The following is a 24,332-nucleotide window of genomic DNA, read 5'->3' on the forward strand; positions in this document are numbered from 1 at the left end:
GGATTAGAATGGGTGGCTCGTTTTTTGGCTGGCTCAGACACAATGGGCCAAGTGGCCTTTTTCTGTGCTGTAAACCTTCTATGATTCTAACACTGGTGGACCTCAGCTGGAGTATTGTGGCCATTTCCAGGCACCATTTTTTATGAAGAATGTTTAGGACTAAGACTGTAAGAAATAGGAGCAAATGTTGGCCATACGGCCTCTAGAACTTGCTCTGTCATTTAGTTAGATGATTGCTGATCTTCCAACCTTATTACCTATATTGCATGATTCTCTTCATGCCCAAGAATCTATCGGTCTCCGTCTTAAATGTACTCACTTAGCATCCGCAGCTCCCTAGGGTAAATAATTCAAAAGATTCAGAATCCTCCTGTGGGGGGTGTGTGGGTGTGGGGAGATATCACTTCCACCCTCAGCACCGTCCTTTCTGGCCTGTTTCTGGGGTATTCCCAGCTGTCCCTTTTCTTCCCTAGCTACTTGCCTTCCTTTCCCCTCCCCACCTTCTATCGATCTTGGGTTTGTGGGAATGACAGAAAAAGGATTTAGATTCATGGACCACCTCATGATTGTCAGCCATCTCTGCTACCTGAATAGCTGTTTTAACCCTCAGGTCTTCAACATGGGTTCTAACTACTGGGGGAAGTGAGTTTTTAAATTCTTCCAAGAGCATTATTTCTCTAAGAGCTTCTTACGTTGTCTCTACCTTTAATGCCCATATCCAATGGTCAAAGGTACTTTGCTTTACTCCCTCAAACTCAGTATAGGCTTTCCACGGCTGTTTCCTTATATTCTGAAATTTCTGCTTATATCCCGCAGGGACTAACTCATATGTGCTAAGAATGTTTTTTTTTTTTACTGCATCATAATCTGCTGATACCTTCTTCTGAAAGTGAAGCATAAACTTCATGAGCTCAACCCACCAACCTACTCTGTAAGAGCAATGTCCACGTTTCATTTGGCCACTTCATTTGCCTAGCTACTTTAATCAATCGAAATGAAGAATGCCTCTACATCCTTTTTCTCAAACTTTGGGAGGGCTTGTACAAATTTAAACATCTGCAACCCAAAGCCTTGTGGGGAGGCTTTTTCATCATCAGAACCTTCCTCAGTATCTGAGGTCTCCTTTTTTTTAAGGACCAGCCTTTTAAGCTGGCATTCCTTTTCTCATTCCTTCTCTTTCCTATGCCTCTTTCTTTATCCTTCTCCCTTGCCTGAAATTCCAGCTCCAGCTTCCTAAGTGCTCTTTCTCTTTCCTTTTCTGCCCTTTTTCTTTCTTTTTCTTTTGCCTCTAATTCAAGCTTTTTCAGTTCCTCTTCATGTTCAAGTCGCTTCATTTGCAACTGGATCCTTGCTAACTTAATTGACTCCTATCTCTTCTCAAGAATTCCCCCAGCAACACACACACAAAGGACAAAGAGTTTCTCTGCAGAGTTAGGCTTTGGAGGATGGGCATCATAAAATAAAGGATAAATTCCAAAGTCTCGACGCTGTCGACCTGCCGCTGGCCCTGGTGGATACATTCTCACCACTGGTCTCAGCTTTGCAGACCCAAATGCAGACTGCTTACACTGGGATGAGGATTCTCTGGCAACAGATTGATAGCTGCTCACAATTTTAGGCAAGGTAGAGAGAGGGGGAGCCAGTCAAGGGAGCCTTGTTTTGTCAGCTGGTTCTCGAACAAAAGCACCTTCCAAACAAGCAAGCTCACAACTTCAATTTTTTTCCCTCTGCCATGTGATCGCCTTTTTGTCTCCCAGCATTTCATTAATTGAAGTGCTTTGCAATTCAACACACACAAGCAACTCCTCAAGTACCATTTGGTCAGGTGATTTCTTGGAAGAGGTCTGCTAGTTTACAGTTCCAAGGTGAACATATAACCTTTTAAAAATATCCCAGCATCTACATGTCCAGATCATATAAATCCTTCCTTTTCGTAAAAGGAAACTTCAGTCTTGAGAGATATGGTTCTGATGCCAGCTTCTGACCTGCTTTTCTAGTCACAGCATTTATATGGCTGGCCCAGTTCAGTGATAATGACCAGGTTATTGATGGCAGGGGATTCAACAATGATAATAAAGTTGAATGCCAAGGAGAGATAGTTAGATTCTCTCCTGTTGGAAATGGTCATTGCCTGGCACTTTTGTTGTTAGGAGCAATGTATATTTGTATTTGGCTGTTAAGAAAGGTGAAGCCTGGTTTTAAGTTTCATTTAGAGGTTCTTGAGAGCTGGGTGCCGGAAAGCCTGGGGCCCTGTTGTATGCATGCGTTTTTAATGAGGCTGTACAATTCTTGAAGTGAAGAGGTGGGTTACCAAGAGGTTAGTAGTTTAGTGAAGTTAAGAGAAATAGAAAAATCTGTGCTGTTGCCTAGCGACTGGGGTCCAGAGAGACACAGACAGGGAAACGCAGAAGGGTGGTCAGTTAGGTGTGTGTATACCGGAGAGTGCAGACAAAAGGCCTAATATCTTTCATAAGAAATCCCTTGAGCCTGCTGGGGAACTGAGTTTAGGGGACTCGTGTTCACTCTGAAGTTGAAGTAATAGTGAGTTTAGATTGCAGTTTTTGGGTGTCTCAGGGAGAGATATCAGCTGTAGAAAAGCATCTGCTGAATGCTCAGAAATCTGCCGAAAGAAAACTGTTTGAAACCGAGTTAAGCCAAGGAAGAAACCTTGGTTTCTCTCTCCTCCATCCCCACCCCCTTTCCGATCCCCCTTTTTTCTCCCCAATAATTTATATAGATTTTTCTTTTCCCACCTATTTCCATTATTTTTAAATGTATTTCCATCCATTGTATTATCTCTACCTTTTAGCCTATTTCGATCCCTTCCCTTCCCCCCCACCCCCACTAGGTCTATCTGTACCTTGCTCGTCCTGCTTCCTGCTTAATTACCACATTCCTTAGATAATATCACCACCTTCAACACCTCTTTGTCCTTTTGTCTGTGACATCTTTTGGCTATCTCCACCTATCACTGGCCCTCTATCCAGCTCTACCTGTCCCTCCCCCCCCAAACCAACTTATATTTCACCTCTTTTCTATTTTTACTTCTGTTGAAGAGTCATATGGACTCTAAACGTTAACTGTGTTCCTCTCCGCAGATGCTGCCAGACCTGCTGAGTTTTTCCAGCTATTTTTATTTTTGTTTTGGATTTCCAACATCCGCAGTTTTTTGCTTTTAAGAAAACTTGGTGTTGAGACCGTGGTAAATCTTCACTGGGGTTTTTGTACCTGTAAGGGTTGCTGGGATAAAATGAATAGAGAGTTTGAATCATTTTCTGGTATTTGTATTGAAGTCTTTCCAACCTTTTTGCCTAGTGTAATGTAGTTAATATTTTCCTGTTTAATAAATGTTTTATTCTTTGTGTTAACAGTCTGCACTCAGTGCTGTCTTGGGCTGTATTTGAGTGCTTCATTTAGAGTTGATGAGTGAGGGAGTTTTAAGAGTTAATTTATTTTAAGGATTAATTTCTATCAACAGTTTAGTCTTTATTTAATTAAGCAATTAACGAAAAGTTGTTTTTTGGGTTGGGAGAAGGCGAGTTTTAGTCCAGTTTTAAAACAGGGCTTATTCAGGCTCTGCTTGCAGCTAGTTAATTGGATAACTGACTTAAACAGGTTTTCAGAACCTAGATTCAGGGAGCATTAAAACAGGCTGGTTGGTGGCCGAGTGGTTGAGGCGATGCATTTGCAGTCTTTGGGGTTTTCTCAGGTGGTTTGAATCCTACAGTGCTGCCTTGTCTGCACTGATTGCTGTCTTGGGCTGCATTTGAGTGCTTCAGCTGGAGTTTGGTGAATAGGGAAGGAGTTGATCCCTTAATTTTCCACTTTTCCTCTGAAAGAAGAGCAGTGGCCTTATTAAGTAGGACTTGATGAGCCTTTCTACTGTCCTTAATATTTGCTAAACTAAAGAAAGTAAAAGTAAAGGGAGCAATTTAAGGGTAAGTCATGGCAGGGCAGCTCGGTCACATAGAATGCTCCTCCTTTGGGATGTGGGACACTCCCAGTGTCAATGGTGACCACGTGCAGGAAGTGTTTCCAGCTGCAGCTACTTGAAATCTGCCTTTCTGATCTGGAGCAGTAGCTGGAGTCATTGTGAAGCATCCGCAGGGCTGACATCTTTGTGAATAGCACATACAGTGAGGTGGTCACACCACAGGTAAAGAGTGAACAAGTAGAAAGGGAATGGGGGACTGCCAGACAGAGTAAAAGTCACCAGGCAGGTAGTGCAGGAGTCTCCTGTGTCTATCTCCCCCTCTAACAGACTTTCCATTTTGGATACTGCTGGAGAAGATGGTTTCTTAGGGAATGCAGCGAGAGACAAGTCTTTGGCACCACAGGTGGTTCAGCTGCATGGGAGTGGGGGGGGTGGGTGGTGTTGGGGGTGGGCTGGTGGGGAGGAAAAAGAGTGAGAGAGCAACAGTGATGGGGGATTCTGTCATAAGGGAAATAGATAGACGTTTTCGTGGCTGCAGACGTAACGCCAGGATGGTATGCTGCCTTCCTGGTGCCAGGGTCAAGGGGTGGGTGAACAGCCAGAGGTTGTGGTCCATATCAGTTCCAATGTCATAGGTAAAAAGAGGGATGAGGTCCTGCAAGTAGAATACAGGGAGCTAGGAAATAAATTAAGAAGCAGGACCTCAAAGGTAGTAATCTCAGGATTACTCCCAGTGCCGTGTGCTAGCAAGATCAAGAATAGGCAAATAGACCGCATGAATGCGTGGCTGGAGAGATGGGGTAGGAGGGAGGGATTTAGATTCCTGAGGATTGGGGCCAATTCTGGGGAAGATGAAACCTGTACATGCTGCATGGGTTGCACCCCAGCAGGACCGGGACCAATATCCTCACACGGCCATTCGTTAGTATTGTGGGGGAGGGTTTTTCTAGTGGCAGGGGCATGGGAACCTTAGTGAGGAGACACAAGAGAGGGGAACAAAGATTGAAATGAAAGACAAAGTTAAAAAGCAAAAGTGGAAGGCAGAGGAAATGGAGGCTTGCAGCAAATAGGGCCATAATACAAAAAAATGTGAAAATACAAGTCTAAAGGCACGGTATCTGAATGCACGGAGCATTTGCAATAAGGTAGACAAAATTAACAGCGGAAATGGCTGTAAATGGGTAGGATATGATTGTGATTACAGAGACGCAGCTGCAGGGTGACCAAGGCTGGGAACTGAATATCCAAGGGTATTTGATACTTTGGCAGGACAGGCAAAAAGGAAAAGGAGGTGGCGTGGCATTGTTAGTTAAGGATGAAATCAGTGAGAGATGATATTGGCTCAGAAAATCTAGATATAGAATCAGCCTAGGTGAAGCTAAGAAGCAACAAGGGTAGATAACATTAGTGGGAGTTGTCTATAAGGCTCCAAACAGTAGAGGTAAGGTAGGGGATGGTATTAAACAGGAAATTAGAGATGTATGTAACAAGGGTGCTACAGTAATCATGGGTGACTTTAATCTACATATAGACTGGGCAAACCAAATTAGCAATAATACTGTGGCAGATGAATTCCTGGAGTGTGTACGAGATGGTTTTTAGACCAGTATGTCGAGGAACCAACTAGGGAGCAGGTATTCTAGATTAGTTTTTGTGCAATGACAAACGGTTAATTAATAATCTTATTGTGCAGGGCCCTTTAGGGAACAATGACCATAATATGATAGAATTCTTCCTTAGGTTGGAAAGGGAAGTAGTCCAATCCGAAACACGGGTCCTAAATCCAACCAAAGGAAACTACAAAGGTATGAGGCGTGAGTTAGCTAAGATAGATTGGGGAACTTTGTTAGAAGGCATGATGGTGGATAGACAATGGCTAATATTTAAGGAACGAATGTATGCATTGAAGTAGTCGTATATTCCTTTCTGACAGAAAAACACAGCAGGAAAAGTGGCGCAGCCATGGCTAACAAAATAAAGTAAGGACAGTATTAGATCCAAAGAGGAGTCTCATAAAGTTGCTAGAAAAAGTAGCAAACCTGAGGATTGGGAGCAGTTTAAAATTCAGCAAAGGAGGACCAAGAGATTGATTAAGAGGGGAAAAATAAGAAGATAAAAGCGTGCTGTAAGAGCTTCTATAAATATATGTGAAAGATTGGTGAGGATGAATGTGGGCCCCTTGCAGTCCGAAACAGGAGAATTTATAATAGAGAACAAGGGAATGGCAGAGCAATTAAGCAACTTCTTTAGTTCTGTCTTCACGGAGGAAGACACAAGTAATTTCCCCGAAATATGAAGGAATTGAGGGCCCAGTGAGAAGGAGGAATTGAAGGAAATTAGTATTGTTAAAAAACAGTGCTGGAGAAATTAATAGGACTGAAAGCAGATAAATCCCTAGGGCCTGATGATCTACATCCCAGTGTACTAAAGGAGGTGGCCATGGAACTAATGGATGTGTTGGTTGTTATCTTCCAAAGTTCTGTAAATTCTGGAACAGTCCCAGCAAATTGGAGGGTGACAAATGTAACCCCTATTTAAAAAAGGAGGGAGGGAGAAAACAGCGAATTACAGACTGGTTAGCCTAACATCAGTGACAGGGAAAATGCTAGAGTCTAATATAAAGGATGTGGTAACAGGACACTTGGAAAATATCAACAGGATTAGACAAGGTCGACATGGGTTTATGAAAGGGAATCGTGTTTGACAAACCTACTGGAGTTTTTTGAGGATGTAACTAGCAGAATATATAAGGGAGAACCAGTGGATGTGGTGTATCTGGATTTTCAGAAAACTTTTGATAAAGTCCCACATAAGAGGTGTGTGTGTAAAATTAAAGCACAAGGGATTGGGGGTAATGTATTGGCATGGATTGAGAATTGGTTCGCAGACAGGAAACAGTAGGAATAATAAATAGGTCTTTTTCGGAATGGCAGGCAGTGACTAGTGGGGTACCACAGGGATCAGTTTTTGGGCCCCACCTATTCACAATATATATCAATGATTTGGACGAGGGAACCAAATGTAATATTTCCAAGTTTGCTGATGACACAAAACTAGGTGGGAGTATGAGTGGCGAGGAGGATATCAAGTGGCTTCAAGGTGATTTGGACAAGTTGAGTGTGTGCACAAATACATAGCAGATGCAGCATAACATGAATAAGCGTGAAGTTATCCACTTTGGTAGGAAAAACAGAATGGCAGGGTGTTATTCAAATGGTGATAGATTGGTAAATGTTGATGTACAAAGGGATCTGGGTGCCCTTGTACACCAATCATTGAAAGCAAACATGTAGGTGCAGCAAGCAGTTAAGGAGGCAAATGGTATGTTAGCCTTCATTGCGAGAGGAGTTGAGTACAGGAGCAAGGATGTCTCACTACAGCTGTACAGGGCCTTGGTGAGACCACACCTGGAGTATTGTGTGCTGTTTTGGCTTTCCTTACCTAAGAAGTGAAAAACTTGCCATAGAGGGAGTGCAGTGAAGGTCTACCAGACTGATTCCTGGGATGGCAGGATTGTTGAATGAGGAGGGATTGGGGCGACTAGGCCTGTATTCACTGGGGTTTAGAAGAATGAGGAGAAGATCTCATTGAAACATAAAATTCTGACACAGCTGGACAGACTGGATGCAGGGCTGATGTTCCCTCTGGCTGAGGAGTCTAGAACAAGGTGTCACAGTCTCAGGATATGGGGCAGGCCATTTAGGACTGGGATGAGGAGAAACTTCATCATTCAGGGTGGTGAGCCTATAGAATTCTCTACCACAGAGGGTTGTGGAGACCAAGTCACTGAATATATTTAAGAAGGACATAGCTAGATTTCTAGACACTAAAGGCATCAAGTGGTGTGGGGAGGGAGTGGGAGTATGGCATTGAGATAGAGGTTCAGCCATGATCATATTGAATGGCGGAGCAGACTAGAAGGGCTGAATGACTTACTGCTGCTGTTTTCTGTTTCAGTGTGTACTGGCAGACTTCAGTGTGCTCTGTAACTGACCTCCACACTTTCTTAAAGAAAACAAAGTTGGGATCCAACAAGCCAGGTTTCACGCTGGGATCATAACAGTGTGGTGCCACTTATCAGCCAAAACCTGGATGTTGCAAATGAACAGGGACTGTTTCAGCATCTGAGAAATTGTCAATGGTCGTGAAAATTGTGCAGTCATTAGCGAAGAGCCCCCCCCCCAACCTTTGTATTGGAGGGAAGGTCATTGAAAAAGCAGCTGCAGATGTTGGGCCCAGGACATTACCCTGAGGAACATCTGCAGAGAGGGCTGATATGATTGGCTTCCAACAACTGCAGCCATTTTCTGATATGTCAAGAAACAGTTGTGCCAGATAATGACCACCTTCACAAGAGAAAATCTAACCAACCCCCACTCCCCATGGCATGATCATTGTTCAGTCCCTCACTATCATCATTCTGGTGCTACCATTGACCAGGAAAGTAGACCAACCACATAAATATTTTAGCTTCAAGAGCAGGTGAAAGGCTGGGTATTCTGTGATGAGTGACTCACCCCCTGATTTCCCTCAAGACCTTTTCACTACCTACAAGGATGGGATATTCCTCACTCGCTTGGATGAGTACAGCTCAGCAAATTGCACAGGGATTAATCTGGTCATGACCATCCCTAGGACCCTAACTCTCACTGCCTCCACATAACTTCCAAATTATATCCTTTGTAGCTGGCTTCTACATAGACCATGACCCCTGCCTGCTTTCCCTCGTTTCAGAAGGTTTTCTAATTGCTCTGTTATGCCTTTCATCCTGTCCTGACGTTGAGCATCTGATTGTTTTGGTCAGTTTTATTGGCTTAGAATAAAGGCATTGTAATTCCTGTATTGCAGGATGGATTAATCTACACAGTTCAATTATATTTGATGATCGGTCTAGTGAACAGCTTCCCTTGTTTTTCCTTTATAGCTGAAACTGGAAGACCGATCGCTGATGCCCCGTGACTTGGTTCGGCGTATGGGTAAAAATGCTGTAAGTTTATTGCCTCTGCAACATATTTTCTCCAGTGGAGCCTGAAGCATTTCTCACTTTGCTTCTGTCAGAGATGTTCATGTACTTGGTTCTTTGCTAAGATCAATGTTTACTATCCTCCATCAGTATTTTTCCTCCCCACCCTTTCCCCTTGCCCTTTTCTTCTGCAGTGTGAGGGGTTTGCAAAATTCTGCTTTGTGGAGGTCTGTGCAAGTGATTTGAAAAGTTTTTCTGCAGTGCATAAACATTAATACTGATTTACCTTCAACTGATTTTGTGTCTAATGCAGACAGGATGATATTGTAGCCTAGTGTAGTCATTATGGTGCTAGAATAGTGAGTTTAGTTCCATTTCCACTATGGCCAAGGATGAATTCCAAGGGAGCTGCATGTTTTTGAGATGGCACCAGAATACTAATCATGGAGCTATCAGATTATTGGAAAAAACACTGGTTTGTCAATATAATTCACGGAAAGGATGTTGTCATCCACACTTGGATGCTAGTCACACACTATGTGGCTCTTAACACCCTGCGTTTGGAGGTGAAGGATGAGTGAAAACTGAAGGACAGAAAACATCAGGAAGGTTAGCTGCCCAAATGATGATAGGGAGGTGGAGGTGGTGGCCTGGATAATTCGCCTTGTTCAATCCCGAATGACCTGTTTGGTATTGCAGCCTGGATCCTATTATCTGTTTCTTCAGTTGATGTTTTGATCTATAAGCAATATCATGAGGTATATGTTAGATCTATTGCAGTAATTTCACTTACTTTAAGAGGATACCAGCAAAATGTTTGTGTTTTAAAAAAACTGTATGAGCCACAGGAACGAAGGGCCCGCTGGATTCTTCCTGTCGTGTATCATTTTGATTTTCACCTGGAAGGCCCCTTCTTTGACCCTGATTTGTGTTAAGTGAATTGATCTGAACTGTGATGGAGATGGGGCATTATAACTGGCGTTGGTGCTAATGGGCTGGAGAAGAAAATCCTGTGCAAGACCCCACTTCTTGCTATGAAGGCACTCAATTTTGCACATTGTCCACTTTCCTATTTTTCCCTGAAACTTTGGTGCTGTGGAGCTGTTGGTGTTGCTTCTTGGTTCATGGGATGAGTGTGTCGCTGGCAAGGCCAGGATTTGCTGCCATCCCTAATTGCCCTTGAAGGTGCAATTGCAATACTAGAATTAGCTGCCTTCCTTAAAACACATTGGGCTTTTAATCATTGTTTTTGTGAAATTATATAATTGAAATAACAGTTAATGTTTTGCCATCTTCATTGTGTCTTCTGTTCTATTGTAGTGAGATGCACTCAACTTGACTAAACATTTTGGACAAATGAAATTATGCAATGGTGTAGATTTTCTTCATTTTGTGTCTAACCTTTTACAGGATAATCAATGTGGAACAGTGATTGATGTGAATATGGAGTGCACGCTGAAGATTCTGGGAACAAATTACATTCTTCACCCAGTCAACAGCAGAGACTTGCAGCATATTTGGGTGCGTGATTGGGAAGCTGCAAGATTGTCATTTTTTTGCTAATGTTTACATTGCTTTCTGCTTTTAAAAATTAGGATTTCTTGCCATTTCATTTTTGGGATAAAACTTTTCAGATTATTGAGGTTTTGCCTATGGGTAGAACAGCTCTTCATGGAAAAACATAAACTATTGGTGTAATAAAAACCAAATACTGGGAAACCTCGGCAGATCTGGCAGCTTCTGTAGAGAGAGAAACAGAGTTAAAGTTCTGAAGCAAAAACAGAATTACCTGGAAAAACTCAGCAGGTCTGGCAGCATCGGCGGAGAAGAAAAGAGTTGACGTTTCGAGTCATGACCATTCAGCAGGGTCATGAGGACTCGAAACATCAACTCTTTTCTTCTCCGCCGATGCTGCCAGACCTGCTGAGTTTTTCCAGGTAATTCTGTTTTTGTTTTGGATTTCCAGCATCCGCAGTTTTTTTGTTTTTATCTTAAAGTTCTGAGTCCAATATGCCTCTTCAGGGAGTAGGAAGGTGATGGGTTTTATGATGTTGAGAAAGGGGGAGAGGCAGGTGGAACAGTAGAGAACATCAGGGACAGGTTAGGTCGGGGAGATTAAATGACTAAGATGTCGTGGGACACTAGGCAAAGGGAATGGTAATGATAGTGTTAAAGACACAAAGCATTGGTCCAGAGTAGGTGTTAATGGCAGAATAAAAGTTAGCACTGCCTGAAAGCAGAAACAGGAGCACTTTTTTGGAGGGTGGGGGGTAGGAAAGAAAACAAATTGGAGGACAGAGCTGACTGGAACATTGCAACAGGCCAAGGACAGAAATGTGAGCATGAGTGCAACTTGGTAAATAAAAGTCAGGGTCATGTTTCTGGGCTGAGTGAAGTACAGTGCAAGCTGAAGGAATAGCACCTTGTTTTCCAATTAGGCACTTTACAGCCTTCTGCCCTCAACTTTGAGTTCAATAATTTCAGATCATGAGCTCTGCCCTCCATTTTGAATTCCATCTCCCACCCCTCAAGTGCCAATCTGTATTTTGTTCTCATGTTTTTGCTTTCAGAAGGTGCTGACCTTTATTCTGCTATTAAAATAGCTAATCCGGACCAACACTTTGTGCCTTTAACCCTATCATTGCCACTTCTGCATTGTTTCCATTTCCTTTCCTTGTGTTCCGTGACATCTTTGTCATTTGATCCCCCAGCCCTCTAACCTTTCCCTGCCTCTTTTGCTCCACCTGCCCCTCCCCCCTTTTGCTTTTGAACCTTCCTACCTCTCTTCAGTTCCAAAGCAGATTCTTATTGGACTCAAAACGTTAACTCTGTTTCTCTCTCTCCACAGAAGCTGCCAGATCTGCTGAGGTTTTCCAGCACTTTTTTAAAATTTCAGATCTCCAGAGCCTGCAATGTTTTGCTTTTATTTAAGCTATTGGTTGTGATCTATAATGTTGAAATGATGTAGTACACTATGTGTAGGATGTGCAGCACAGGAATAGATCTTTCAGACCAACGAGTCTTTGCTGGTGCGTTTCCTTCTTCAGGAAATAATGTCAGTCACTCTATTTAGTTTACTGATATTTGTTTTAAATTCATTATGATTTCCTTCATCTTTTTGTCTGAAATAGATTGAGCAACAATTTTAATGTATCAAGTTTATAAATGTAAAGAGAGTTATTTGAATTTTATAAAACAAATCCAGGAATTAGAATAATGAAGTAGTGCCTGCAGGTTCTGAAGAATCTTTCTACAATCCAAGCCAGCATTCTGATTTACATTTCAATTGACTGTTATCTTTGAATTAACTCGTTCAGTGTTCCTTATCTATTAAACTTTATAGCCTTAAGGAGCAGACACTGACATATTAGTAGAAATATATATCTGTAGGTTGAAGCGCCACCTTTCCTGCAAAACTTTCCTCTTTTTTTTCACCTGATTAATTTAGCTAATGCTTTTGCTCACCTGATTTCTACAAGCCTGACCCCTAAGGTAAGTGTAACTGTTGTCATTGCCCTGGAATCTCCCAGTTCCATTTCAGGAAATGTCCACCGTTCCAGTAGTCTTTGGCCCATTGCTGGTTATTCCCCGACGCAGTTTTGCTGCCCTACTCTAATCTTTGCCTATGTTAAGCTAAGTAGAGCTTAGTCAGAGCCTGGCCTAAAGACCCAACTGCAGTGTTAGCCCCAATGGAACAAAGCTGTTTTACTACAATGTGTTTAGAATTCCTTCAGGACCAAGTGATCCTTAAGAATCCTGTGGTAGGAAAAGCGAATTTGGGGAACATAACTGAAGAAATAAGAGTGGGAGTAGGCCATTCGGCCCCTCAAGCCTGCCCTGCCATTCAATAAGATCATGGCTGATCTGTCCCTGGCCTCAATCCTCTTCTGTGCCAGCTCCTCATGGCCTCAACTTCCCGATATTTCAAAAATCTACCTACCTCCTCTTTAAATACTTTGTGATCTAGCCTCCACAATTCTGAGGTAGAGAATTCCAGACATTCACTACCCTCTGAGATGAGAAATTCCTTTGCATCTCAGTTTTAAATGAGGTCCCCTTATTCTGTAACTATGTTCCCTAGTTCAAATTCCCCACTAGTGGAAACATCTTCTCAACATTGACCCTGTCAAGCCCCCTCAGAATCTTGCACGTTTCAATAAGATCACCCCTCATTCTTCTAATCTCTAATGAATAAAGGCCTAACCTGTTTAGCCGTTCTTGATAAGTCAGCCCCTTCATCCCAGGAATCAGCTTAGTGAATCTGTTTTGAACAGCCTCCAATGCCAGTATATCCTTTCTTAAATGCAGGGACCAAAACTGTACACAGTACTCCAGGTGGAGTCTCACCAACACCCTAGATGGTGACTTCCCTATTTTAAACTCCAACCCTGTAGCAATACAGGCCAAAATTTCATTTTCCTTCTTAATTACTTGCTGCACCTGCATGTGAATGTTTTGCGTTTCATGCACAAGAACACCCAGATCCCTCCGTGCTGCACTTGTTTGGAGTCATCTCCATTCGAGGAATATAGTCTGCCTTTTGATTTTTCCTACCAAAGTGCATAACTTCACCATTTCCTACATTAAATTCTATCCGCCAAGTTTTTGCCCACTCACTCAACCTGTCTATTTCTCCTTATGTCCTCATCACAACATGCCCTCCCACCTGTTTTCGTATTGTCAGCAAATTTGGATACATTACACTCTGCCCACTCCTCCAAGTCATAATGTAGATAGTAGGGCCTAGGACTGATCCTTGTGGCACTCCACTAGTTACGTCTTTCCAACCTGAAAAAGACCCATTAACCCCGACTCTGTCTTCTGTGTGGTAACCAATCCTCAATCCATGCTAATACTTTACCCCCAATACAGTGAGCTCTTGTGCAATAACCTTTTATTTGGCACCTTATCGAATGCATTCTGGAAATCCAAATACACTACATCTACTGGTTCCCCTTTATCAACTCTGCTTGTTACATCCTCAAAGAGCTCTAGCAAATTTGTCAAACATGATTTCCCTTTCACAAAACCATGTTGACTCTGTTTGGTTGTGTTAAGCTTTTCTAAATGTCCTGCTATTTCTTCCTTAATAATGGGCACTAGCATTTTCCCAAATCATGTTAGGCTGACTGGCCTCTAGTTTTATGCTTTTTGTCTACCTCCCTTCTTGAACAGGGGTGTCAGATTAGCTGTTTTCCTATCCGCTGGGACCCTCCCGAAATGCAGTGAGTTCTGGAATATTTTGAGCAATGCCTCCACTATCTCTGTAGCCACTTTCTTTAAAACCCTTGGATGCAAGCCATCAGGTCCTGGTGACTTGTCTGCCTTTAGTCCCATTAGTTTGTCAAATACTTTGTCCTTCATGATAGGGACTATTACAAGATCTTTCCTCCCATTAGCTCCTTGCTTATCTGATACCTTTGGAATGTTTATTGTATCCTCCACCGTGAAGACCGATGCAAAATATTGGTTTAAATTATCTGCCGTTTCCCTGTTCCCCGTTATCAATTCTCCAGTCGTATCCTCCAAGGCTCCCAAGCTCACTTCAGCTACTCTTTCTTTTTATGTACTACTCCAAAGCATTTTAAATAATTGAGCTCCTCTTCTCCAACCCAGTCTTCATTAACCAGATCTTGAAGACATAGTCCATTATCTGAAACACTACTTTGTTGAGGGAAAGATTGCTTGTTTCTCTGCACTGATACGGATTAACAGGGCTTATCATTTTGCTGCCACAAGGCACTGCTCCAAAAGTATTATAAAGACTTTTTTTTCCTCCTTTCCTTTCCAAATGGTGATGAACACCTCTTCCTCTCTCTCCTTTCAGCTCCTGCCACTTAGCCTCATACTGTATGTCCACAGAATCATAGAATGGCTACAACACAGGAAAAGACCAGTTGAGCCACTTGTGGCTCCCTGAAAGAGCATTTTTTTTTCTATTCACTCATGGGATGTGGGCGTCGCTGGCTGGGCCAGCATTTATTGCCCATCCCTAGTTGAGAAGGTGGTGGTGAGCTGCCTTCTTGAACCGCTGCAGTCCATGAGGTGTAGGTATACCCAAAGTGCTGTTTAGGGATGGAGTTCCAGGATTTTGACCCAGCGACAGTGAAGGAACGATGATATATTTCCAAGTCAGGATGGTGGATGACTTGGAGGGGAACTTCCAGGTGCTGGTGTTCCCATGTGTTTGCAGCTCTTGTCCTTCTAGATGGCAGTGGTCATGGGTTTGGAAGATGCTGTCTAAGGAGCCTTGGTGAGTTCCTGCAGTGCATCTTGCAGATGGTACACACACTGCTGCTACTATGTGTTGGTGGCAGAGTGAGTGAATGTTTGTTGATGTGGTGCCTATCGGGTGGGCTGCTTTGTTCTGTGTAGTGCGTTGTGGGAGCTGCACTCATCCAGGCAAGTGTGGAATATTCCATCACGTTCCTGACTTGTGCCTTTGTAGATGGTGGACAGGCTTTGGGGAGTCAGGAGGTGAGTCACTTGCCACATGATTCCTAGCCTCTGACCTCTTTAAGCCGCAGTATTTACATGGCTAGTCCAGCTTAGTTCCTGGTCAATGGTAACCCCCAGGATGTTGATAGTGGGAAATTCAGCAATGGTAATGCCATTGAACATTAAAGGGGCGATAGTTAGGTTCTCTGTTGTTAAGTTGGTCATTGCCTGGCACTTTTGTGGCATGAATGTTACTTGCCCCTTGTCAGCCCAAATCTGGGTATTGTCTGTGTCTTTCTGCATTTGGACATGGACTGCATCAGTATCTGAAGAGTTGCGAATGGTGCTGAACATTGTGCAACCATCAGCGAACATCCCCACTGACCTTATGATGGAAGGAAGGTCATTGATGAAGCAGCTGAAGATGGTTGGGCTGAGGGCATTACCCTGAGGAACTCCAGTGATGCCCTGGAGCTGAGATGACTGACCCCCAACAACCACAGCCTTCTACTTTTGTTCTAGGTATGGCTCCAACCAGCGGAGAGTTTCCCCCCGATTCCTGTTTACTCCAGTTTTGCTAGGGCTCCTTGATGCCACACTTGGTCAAATGCAGCCTCAAATGCAGTCACCCTCACCTCAGCTTGGGAGTCTAGCTCTTTTGTCCATGTTTGAACATTTAGCTATTCCCATACCTCTGCACTTTTTCTGTAGTCCTGTAATTCCTTTCCCTTCAGGTTCTTATCCAATTCCCTTTTGAAAATCACAATTGAATCTGCCTCCAACACACTTGTGATTACAATCTAAAATGTACTTCATCTTGCGCAATTAATTTTTTTCTTCTATAACCTTTGGTTCTTTTGTGAATCTCTTTACATTTTTTCCCTCTGGCACTCAACCCTTCCAGCAATGGGATCAGTTTCACTCTATCAAATTTATCTGAAGGCCTCATGATTTTACTCACCTCAATCAAACACCCTCAACCTCTTTAAGGAGAACATCCTCCACCTTCTCTAATTTATTCATGTCATTGAAAACCCTCATCCCTGGGACCGTTATTCTGCAATTTTTTTCTGCACCCTCTCTAAAGCCTTCATATCCTTCCCAAAGTGGGATGCCCAGAATGGACACAGTACTTGGCTGAGCCTGTGCTTTATAAAGGTTGGTCATATCTTTACTTTGTACTCTATGCTTCTATTTATAAAGTCCAGGATTCTGTGTGCCATCTTAACCACTTTCCCAACCTGCTTTGTCTCCTTCAATGATGTGATCATAGATGTCTCCATTCCTGCATTTCCCTTGAGAATTTACTCGAGTTTATATTGGCCCTACGTGTTCTTCCTACCAGAGTGACTCATTTAAATTATGTTAAATTTCATCTGCCACTTGTCCACCCATTTCATCAGCCTGCCCCTGTCCCCTTGAAACCTCTGTCAATCCCTCACTCTTGAGAAATCTGCTTCGTTGTGTTTTGGTCAGGAACATTTCACAAACCCTGTACCAACCTAGCACCAAAGGACGATGATTGTGGTTGTTGGAGATCAATCATCTCATTCCCAGGACATCACTGCAGCAGTTCCTCAGGATAGTATCCTAGGCCTAGCCATCTTCAGCTGCTTCATCAATGACTTTCCCTCTATCATAAGGTCAGAAGTAGAGTTCTTCACTGCTGAATGCACAGTGTTCTGCGTCACTTCCCACTCCTCAGATAATGAAGCAGTTGGTGTCCATATGCAGCAAGACCTGCACTACATCCAGAGGTCAACGTTGGGCCGATAAGTGGCAAGTAACACTCATGCCACACAACTGCCAGGCAATGATCATCTCCAATAAGTGAGTGCCTAACCATCTCTCCTTGAAATTCAATGGCATTGCCATGCTGAATGCCCCACAATCAACCTATTAGGGGTTAGTATTGACGAGAAACTGAACTGGACCCAGCCATATAAATACTGAGGCTACAAGAGCAGTTTGGAGGCTGGGAAAACTGTGGTGAGTAATTAGCTTCCTGACTCCCCAAAGCCTGTCCGTCATTTACAACGCACAAGTCAGGAGTGTGATGGAACTTTCTTCACTTGTCTGCGTGCTCCAACAACACGCAAGATGCTGGACGTCATCCAGGAGAAAGCAACCACTTGATTGGCACCCCATCCACCACCTTAAACATTCACTCTCTCCACTACCAGCGCACAGTGGCAGCAGTGTGTACCATCTTCAAGATGCACAGCAGCAACTCACCAAGGTTCCTTTGACTGCACATTCCAAGTCTGCAACCCCTACCACTTAGAAGGACAAGGGCAGCAATGCATGGTCACATCACCATCTTCAAGTTCACCTCCAAACCACTCAGCATCTTGACTTGGAGCTACATCGCCGTTCCTTCACTGTCGCTGGGTCAAAATCCTGGAATTCCCTCCCTAACAGCATTGCATGTAACCACACCACATTGTCTGCAGCAGTTCAAGAAAGCAGCTCACCACAACCTTCTCGAGGGCAATTGGGAATGTGCAATAAATGCTGGCCTTGCCAGCGAAGCCCTCTCCTGTGAAAGGAATTAATAAAACAAAACCTTACCTTCCCATCCCTGTGTCCTGGCCTACTTGCACTCCCAAAAACTATTTGGTTGATTTCCAACCCAGGCCATTCTCTGCTGTTGGAGAATATTTTCTTAAATGCGTCTCTTCCTCAGCCTCATTCACTGTCTGGACTAAAGAGTTTTATTAGTTTAGTGGACTTTCTAACCATGATCAGTCACAGCCACTTTTTCCTTTACTGTTTTATACAACACAGGAGGATGTCCATCATGCCTGTGTTGACTCTTTAAAGAGCTGACTAATTAGTCCCATGCCCCTGATTCCGCACCACCCCCCACCCCCCAAAACACCCTCCACCCATAATTTTTTCCTTCTCTACTATAACTTTGGTCTTTCTGGCCTGTTGCTGTATGTTCCTGCAGTTAACTGTTCCTTCACCCCAGTGCTTGCGATACCCAAACCCCCTCAGCGTTGCCACCGAGTCTGCAGAAGCTATTCATGGAACTAAACATCTGTTTGTACAAGCATACATGCTTTCACATAACACTGATGACTCAACAAATTATTTTTGAAATGCATGATTGTTTCTGTGTGGCATAATGCATTTTGTGTTTTTAAAAAAAAGATTTTGATGCTAAATTAGAGCTGACTCCTTATTTAAATCTAACTATTTAATACCAAATGTTTTTTTCTCAGCCATTTGTCTATGGTGACTACATAGCCTTTGATTGCTGGCTAGGAAAAGTTGACAACATTGTGGCCCAGCTTATCCTAAAACTATCAAACGGAGCCAGGTACCGATCACTCCATGATCTATCATTTGAATTGTGAACATTATTATATGGTTGTGTTAAACGGAGCTATGGAAAGAGTGACTTGTCCTAGTTTGATTTTATAATAGTCACTGGGGCAGCAGTAGAAATATTGCAATTGACTTTTCTCATGTCGAGGAAGGTAAAGAATTAGCCAGGGTTTCTGCTCCCAATTTGTAGTAGATGATCATTTTGATAAAGTTCATATGTATGGGTATCTGGTTTAACTGATAGGACCCCCATATTAGAATATGACTATTTGAATCAGTTTTCACTTCAGGCTATGGGCATCACTAGCCAGGCTGGCAATAGTTGCTCATCCCTCATTGCCTTTGAGAAGGTTGTGGTGAGATGCTGCCTTGAACTGCAGCAATCTGTTTGCTGAATGCACTCTCACAATGCTCCATGCAGTGCAGTGAGTTGAGCAAACGTTGGAGGGCATCTAGTGCCGATTGAACAGCACAAGGAGTTTAATCCCTTAGGCAGTGAGAAAGGGGAATTGTTGCAAAATCTTTTTTCTTTTGTCGTACTTTTTTATTCCCACTATTTTCTGTTTTAAACAGCACATAATGAGAAGTTCGGAATGTGTCTAGTAGCCTATGAACTTCCCATTTGTATATCTGCTGTGAATAAATGATTCCTATGTGTTTCTTAACTTAGCTGCGTTTAACTGTTAAAATATGGGAGGTTAGGGATCCTAGTTTCTATGTTCCCACACAGTCAATTTTTCCCACTCAATGCAGCAGATTGAAAGATGCAGGAAATATTTTACAAAAACTTTTGGAATTTGTAACCAGCGAACTTATATTTCTATAATGTCTTTCATGATCTCAGGATATGTGTGTTTTACAGCCAGGGAGATAACTTTTTGAAGTACAGGTACAGCTTTAGGAAACACAACCACCAATTTGTGCACAGCAAGGTCCCATAACCAGTAATGAGATAAATGGCCAGATATTCTGTTGTTGAGGGATAAATATTGGCCAGGACACAGGAGAGAACTCTCTTACTCTCTTAAAAGAAAATAATACCACAGGATCTTTTGTGCCTACCTGGTAGGGCAGACTTCAATTTTTTTTTTAACATCTCAGCAGAGAGATGGCACCTCCTGACTGCAGCTATCCCTCAGTGTTGTACTTAGGAGTGTTGGCACAGATTATGGACTTGGTTCTGGTTTGGGGTTTGAACCCACTACCTCCTGACTTAGTTCAGAGAGTGTTACCAACTGAGCCACAACTGACATCTGTTACGATTTAAATCTAATTTGTTCTGTTACTCCCTTTTCCCCAACCCTATGTTGTTAGTGTCTCCTGTGTTTAACTGTACCATTTATACCGATACCCTATGTTGCCCTGTTTTTAGATCTGGTTTTACTTTGTGGGTCCCACTTAACACCAATGTAGTCCATACTTAATGTATTGAATGACAGTTTGTTCCTCTTTCAGGTGCTCAATGAGTACCAGTGATGGCAGTAAGCTCGTTGATCTTTGTCCCCATGTCAGTGATTCGGTAAGTTTATAATTGCCTGAATGGGAGAGGGTGTGGGAGTAGAAATTATCTTGGTATTCATGCTAACGCATTTATCCAATTAAAAATTTACATATTTGGTTTCCAAGTGAATATTGACGTACTGTGAGTTGAACCAAAGATGTGAAGTGTTTGATTGGAATGTTTGTGTACATGGGCCTATGATTGATGGATTGCAAATTTGTCTCAATGATGTGTTCTTTTATTATGTTACTTGATTAAAGTCTCGCTTTTAGAGATGGTGTCTATATGTCTTAAAATAATGAGTGGGCCACATGATTATACAGTGACGAATTGCCTTGCCTGAAAACGCCAAGCCCAACAGGCATACAACAAATGATCCACCTGTATAAGTACAAAAATTGTGCATCAGTCTATCTATCCTTTCCACTTTCATTACTATTGGTCTTATGCTTTACCATCAATACAGGGTGACCATCTTTGGTGCCACTAGCTCACTTCATTCAGTGATAGTAAGACGATGAATACACACACACGTTCAATGTTAGATCCTCCTAATAAGCCACAATGTGTGAGCCACAATTCTTTGCCGCCTTTTATATCTTTGCAAACCATATGTCGCTGATCTATGTGCCCTTGAGAGTCATGCAACTACCCCTCTCAGCTGTATGTGTATGAACTGTTGAACTATTGAGGCTTCAAACCTCATTATTCCCTAGGTCCGAACATAGATAAGAGTTGGATTCCAGAGGTGAGATGAGTTGAGACTGCCTTTGACATCATTTTGATTAGGTAAAATCTGGCACCAAGGAGCCCAAGTACAATGGAAAGCCAATGATGATCGGGGCAACAAAGCACCTGCAATTCATTCAACTTGGAATTCAGGATACTGAGTTATAAGGTCTGCAGGAAAGCTGGGGAAAATGGTGGAAGGATAGGAGTATTCCCTAATAATTAAGGATGAAATTGCTTTAATGGAAGAGATGTCAGGAGAGATAAGCAGACATCGGAGACTGTGGGTTAGAATTAAGAAATAGAAAAGGATTCCAGACTGTTATGGGAGGAGCATACAGAACCCCTGGTAGCAGCAATGAATTGGTGGACTGTCAGTGCAGAGATAAGACAAGCAAGTGGCAAAGGCAGAGTGGTTTTAATAAGGGGTTTTAACTTCTAGATTGGGATAAAACAAACTAGCACGTCAGAAAGTTGGTGAATCTCTCGAATATGTTGGAGGATAATTTTCTGCAGCTGTATGTCATAGAGCCAGCAAAAGTTCATCTGTGGAATGTGATTGTTGCTGGCTAGGCCATACATAATTATCCTCCAGAAGATGGTGATAAGCTGCTGCCTGATACAGCTGCAATCTTTGTGGTGTAGGTACCCAACAGTGCTATTAAAGAAGGAATTCAAGGATTTTGACTGATGATGGTGAAAGAATGGTAATGTAGTTCCAAGTGAAGATGATGTGTGACTTGGAGGGGACCCTGAGATTGGCAATATTCCAATGTGCTGCCTCCTGTAGCTTTGTGAGCCTTGGCAAGTTGCTGCAGTGCATGTTTTTGGGGAGTCAGGAGCTGAGTTACTCACTGGAGAATTGCCAGCCTCTGACCTGCTCTTGCAGCCGTGTGATTTGCCTGGTCCTGTTAGTTTTTGGTTAGTAGTAACCCCCTGAATATTGATGGTGGGGATTCAGCATTGATGCTGTTGAAATGTGAAAGGTGATGGTTAAATTTCTCTCTTGTTGGAGCTGGTCATTCCCTGGCATGTGGGTGTTGTGAACGTTACTTGTCAATTATCAGTCCAAGCTTGAATGTTGCCCACTTCTTGCTGCATCCACAGACTGCTTCAGTGCCTGACGAGTTGGAAATGGTACAGAACACTGCACAATCATCTGCAAACATTTCCACTTTTGACCTTATGATGGGGCTGAGATGATTGGCCTCCTACAACTGTCATCTTCCTTTGTGTTTGTGTATGGCTGAACCAGTGAAGAGATTTCCCCCTGATTTCTAATGACTTCAGTTTTGAAAAGGGCTCCTTGATGCCATTCTTAGTCAAATACTGCCTTAATGTCAAGAGCGGTCACTCCTATCTATCCCTGGAATTTGGTCCCAGACGGTAGTATGGTGATATTGTCACTGGACTGGTAATGCAGATATGGTGATATTGTCACTGGGACTGGTAATGCAGATATGGTGATATTGTCACTGGACTGGTAATGCAGATATGGTGATATTGTCACTGGACTGGTAATGCAGATATGGTGATATTGTCACTGGGACTGGTAATGCAGATATGGTGATATTGTCACTGGACTGGTAATGCAGATATGGTGATATTGTCACTGGGACTGGTAATGCAGATATGGTGATATTGTCACTGGGACTGGTAATGCAGATATGGTGATATTGTCACTGGGACTGGTAATGCAGTTATGGTGATATTGTCACTGGACTGGTAATGCAGATATGGTGATATTGTCACTGGGACTGGTAATGCAGATATGGTGATATTGTCACTGGGACTGGTAATGCAGATATGGTGATATTGTCACTGGGACTGGCAATGCAGTTATGGTGATATTGTCACTGGACTGGTAATGCAGATATGGTGATATTGTCACTGGGACTGGTAATGCAGAGGCCCGGGCTAATGCTGTGAGGCACAGGTTCAAATCCCACCATGGCAGCTGGTGGAGTTTAAATTCCATTACTAAATCTTGAATATAAAGCTAGTCTCAGTCATGGTCACCTTGACAACCATTATCGATTGTTGTAAAAATCCGTCTGGTTCACTAATGTCCTTTAGGGAAGAAAACCTGTCATCCTTACCCAGTCTGGCCTATATATGACTCCAAACCCACAGCAATGTGTTTGACTCTTTACTGTGCTCTGAAATGGCCTAGCAAGCCACTCAGTTCAAGGGCAATTGGGGATGGGCAACAAATGCTGACCTTGCCAGTGACACCTGCATTGCATGAAAGAATTGTCTATTGTCCATGTTTGGAAGAAAGCTGTAATGAGGTCTGGAATAGAGTGGCCCTGGCAGTTGAACACCCAGTGCAAACTATCTGCAGCTCAGTGATATGAGCCCCGGTGCAATGAACCTTCAGTTAGGAATTGAAGGATCCAAAGCTGATCGTGTTAGTAAAATCCTCCATCTGTCGAATCAGGTATTTGAGCGATAGTGCTTCTGTGGGAAGCAAGAACTGTTTTAACAATCCTTTACTTGAACAATGAGTAAGATGTAATTTATCTAATTTGTGAATTAATAATTTGTAATTTTACTTACAAAGAGGCAGTGCAGAGACAGTCATACCCTGTAGCTAATCTGTGCTGTACCTGCCATAGCAGTGTTTTGAAGCTGACACTGGGTGGAAGAGTTCTGTTTACTTGCACTATTAACCAATCATTTTGTCTTTGTGTAATGTCGTGTCACTGCAATCTGAGTACTAGATGTAGTTGCCAGTCCAAGTGTGTTTTAGCATTGGAGAGCTATGCAGCCAGTGTATAAATCTCAAATCAAAAGTTGAAAATGCCCTTTCCCCCTATACATGAGGCCACTGAGCTTCAATTGACAGACATGTTACTTGTTGCTGACAAGACTGGTTGCTGCACCACTCACTTCTGGGTTCCAGTGCTGATTCATGGTTGGCATCTTCAAAAAATCAGACTTTAACCCAATTCAAATAATCCTATACTGAATTAGCAATGGTTTCTGAAATCTTCAATACAATTTAATTATTATTAGACACCTCCATTACCATCCCTGCGTATGTCCTGTCCCACCCATAAGACAACACGCCAGAGGTGGTAGCACAGTAGTGTATAGTTGGAGGGAGTTGCCACTACTGCTGGCCAAGTCATGAAGGACATATCTGCCAGACTGGGCCTGTGGCTGGTGGAGAGGGAACCAACCAGATATGGACAAGAGCCAGGAGACTGCCCTGGGAATCAAGGCAGCATTTGACTGAATGTAGCATCAAGGAGCCTGAACAAAATTGAAATCAGTGGTAATCAAGGGAGACTCTCCACTGGTTGAAGACATACTTAGCATAAAGGAAGATAGTTGTGGATGTTGGAGGCCAAGTCTCTGTCACAGGACATCGCTACAGGGTTTCCTCAGGATAGTGTCCTAAGCCCAACCATCTTAACCTACTTCATTTA

General features: G+C 42.8%; 1 protein-coding gene across 3 annotated transcripts in view; it reads left to right on the forward strand.

Moving 5' to 3' along the window:
- Positions 1–24,332, forward strand: part of LOC121293733 ((E3-independent) E2 ubiquitin-conjugating enzyme UBE2O) — a 130,410-nt gene that overhangs the window by 12,660 nt on the left and 93,418 nt on the right. For 2 of the 3 annotated variants that reach the window (XM_041216964.1, XM_041216965.1), the window contains exons 2-5: positions 8,859–8,921; positions 10,308–10,418; positions 18,563–18,660; positions 20,124–20,187. In XM_041216964.1, the coding sequence (XP_041072898.1) occupies positions 8,859–8,921; positions 10,308–10,418; positions 18,563–18,660; positions 20,124–20,187 (336 nt within the window). Of the gene's footprint in view, positions 1–8,858; positions 8,922–10,307; positions 10,419–18,562; positions 18,661–20,107; positions 20,188–24,332 lie in introns of those variants that run through there. The other variant, XM_041216966.1, reaches the window with a different exon arrangement.

The sequence above is a fragment of the Carcharodon carcharias genome, chromosome 22 (genome assembly GCF_017639515.1).
Source record: "Carcharodon carcharias isolate sCarCar2 chromosome 22, sCarCar2.pri, whole genome shotgun sequence".
In the NCBI taxonomy this organism is placed as follows: domain Eukaryota; kingdom Metazoa; phylum Chordata; class Chondrichthyes; order Lamniformes; family Lamnidae; genus Carcharodon; species Carcharodon carcharias.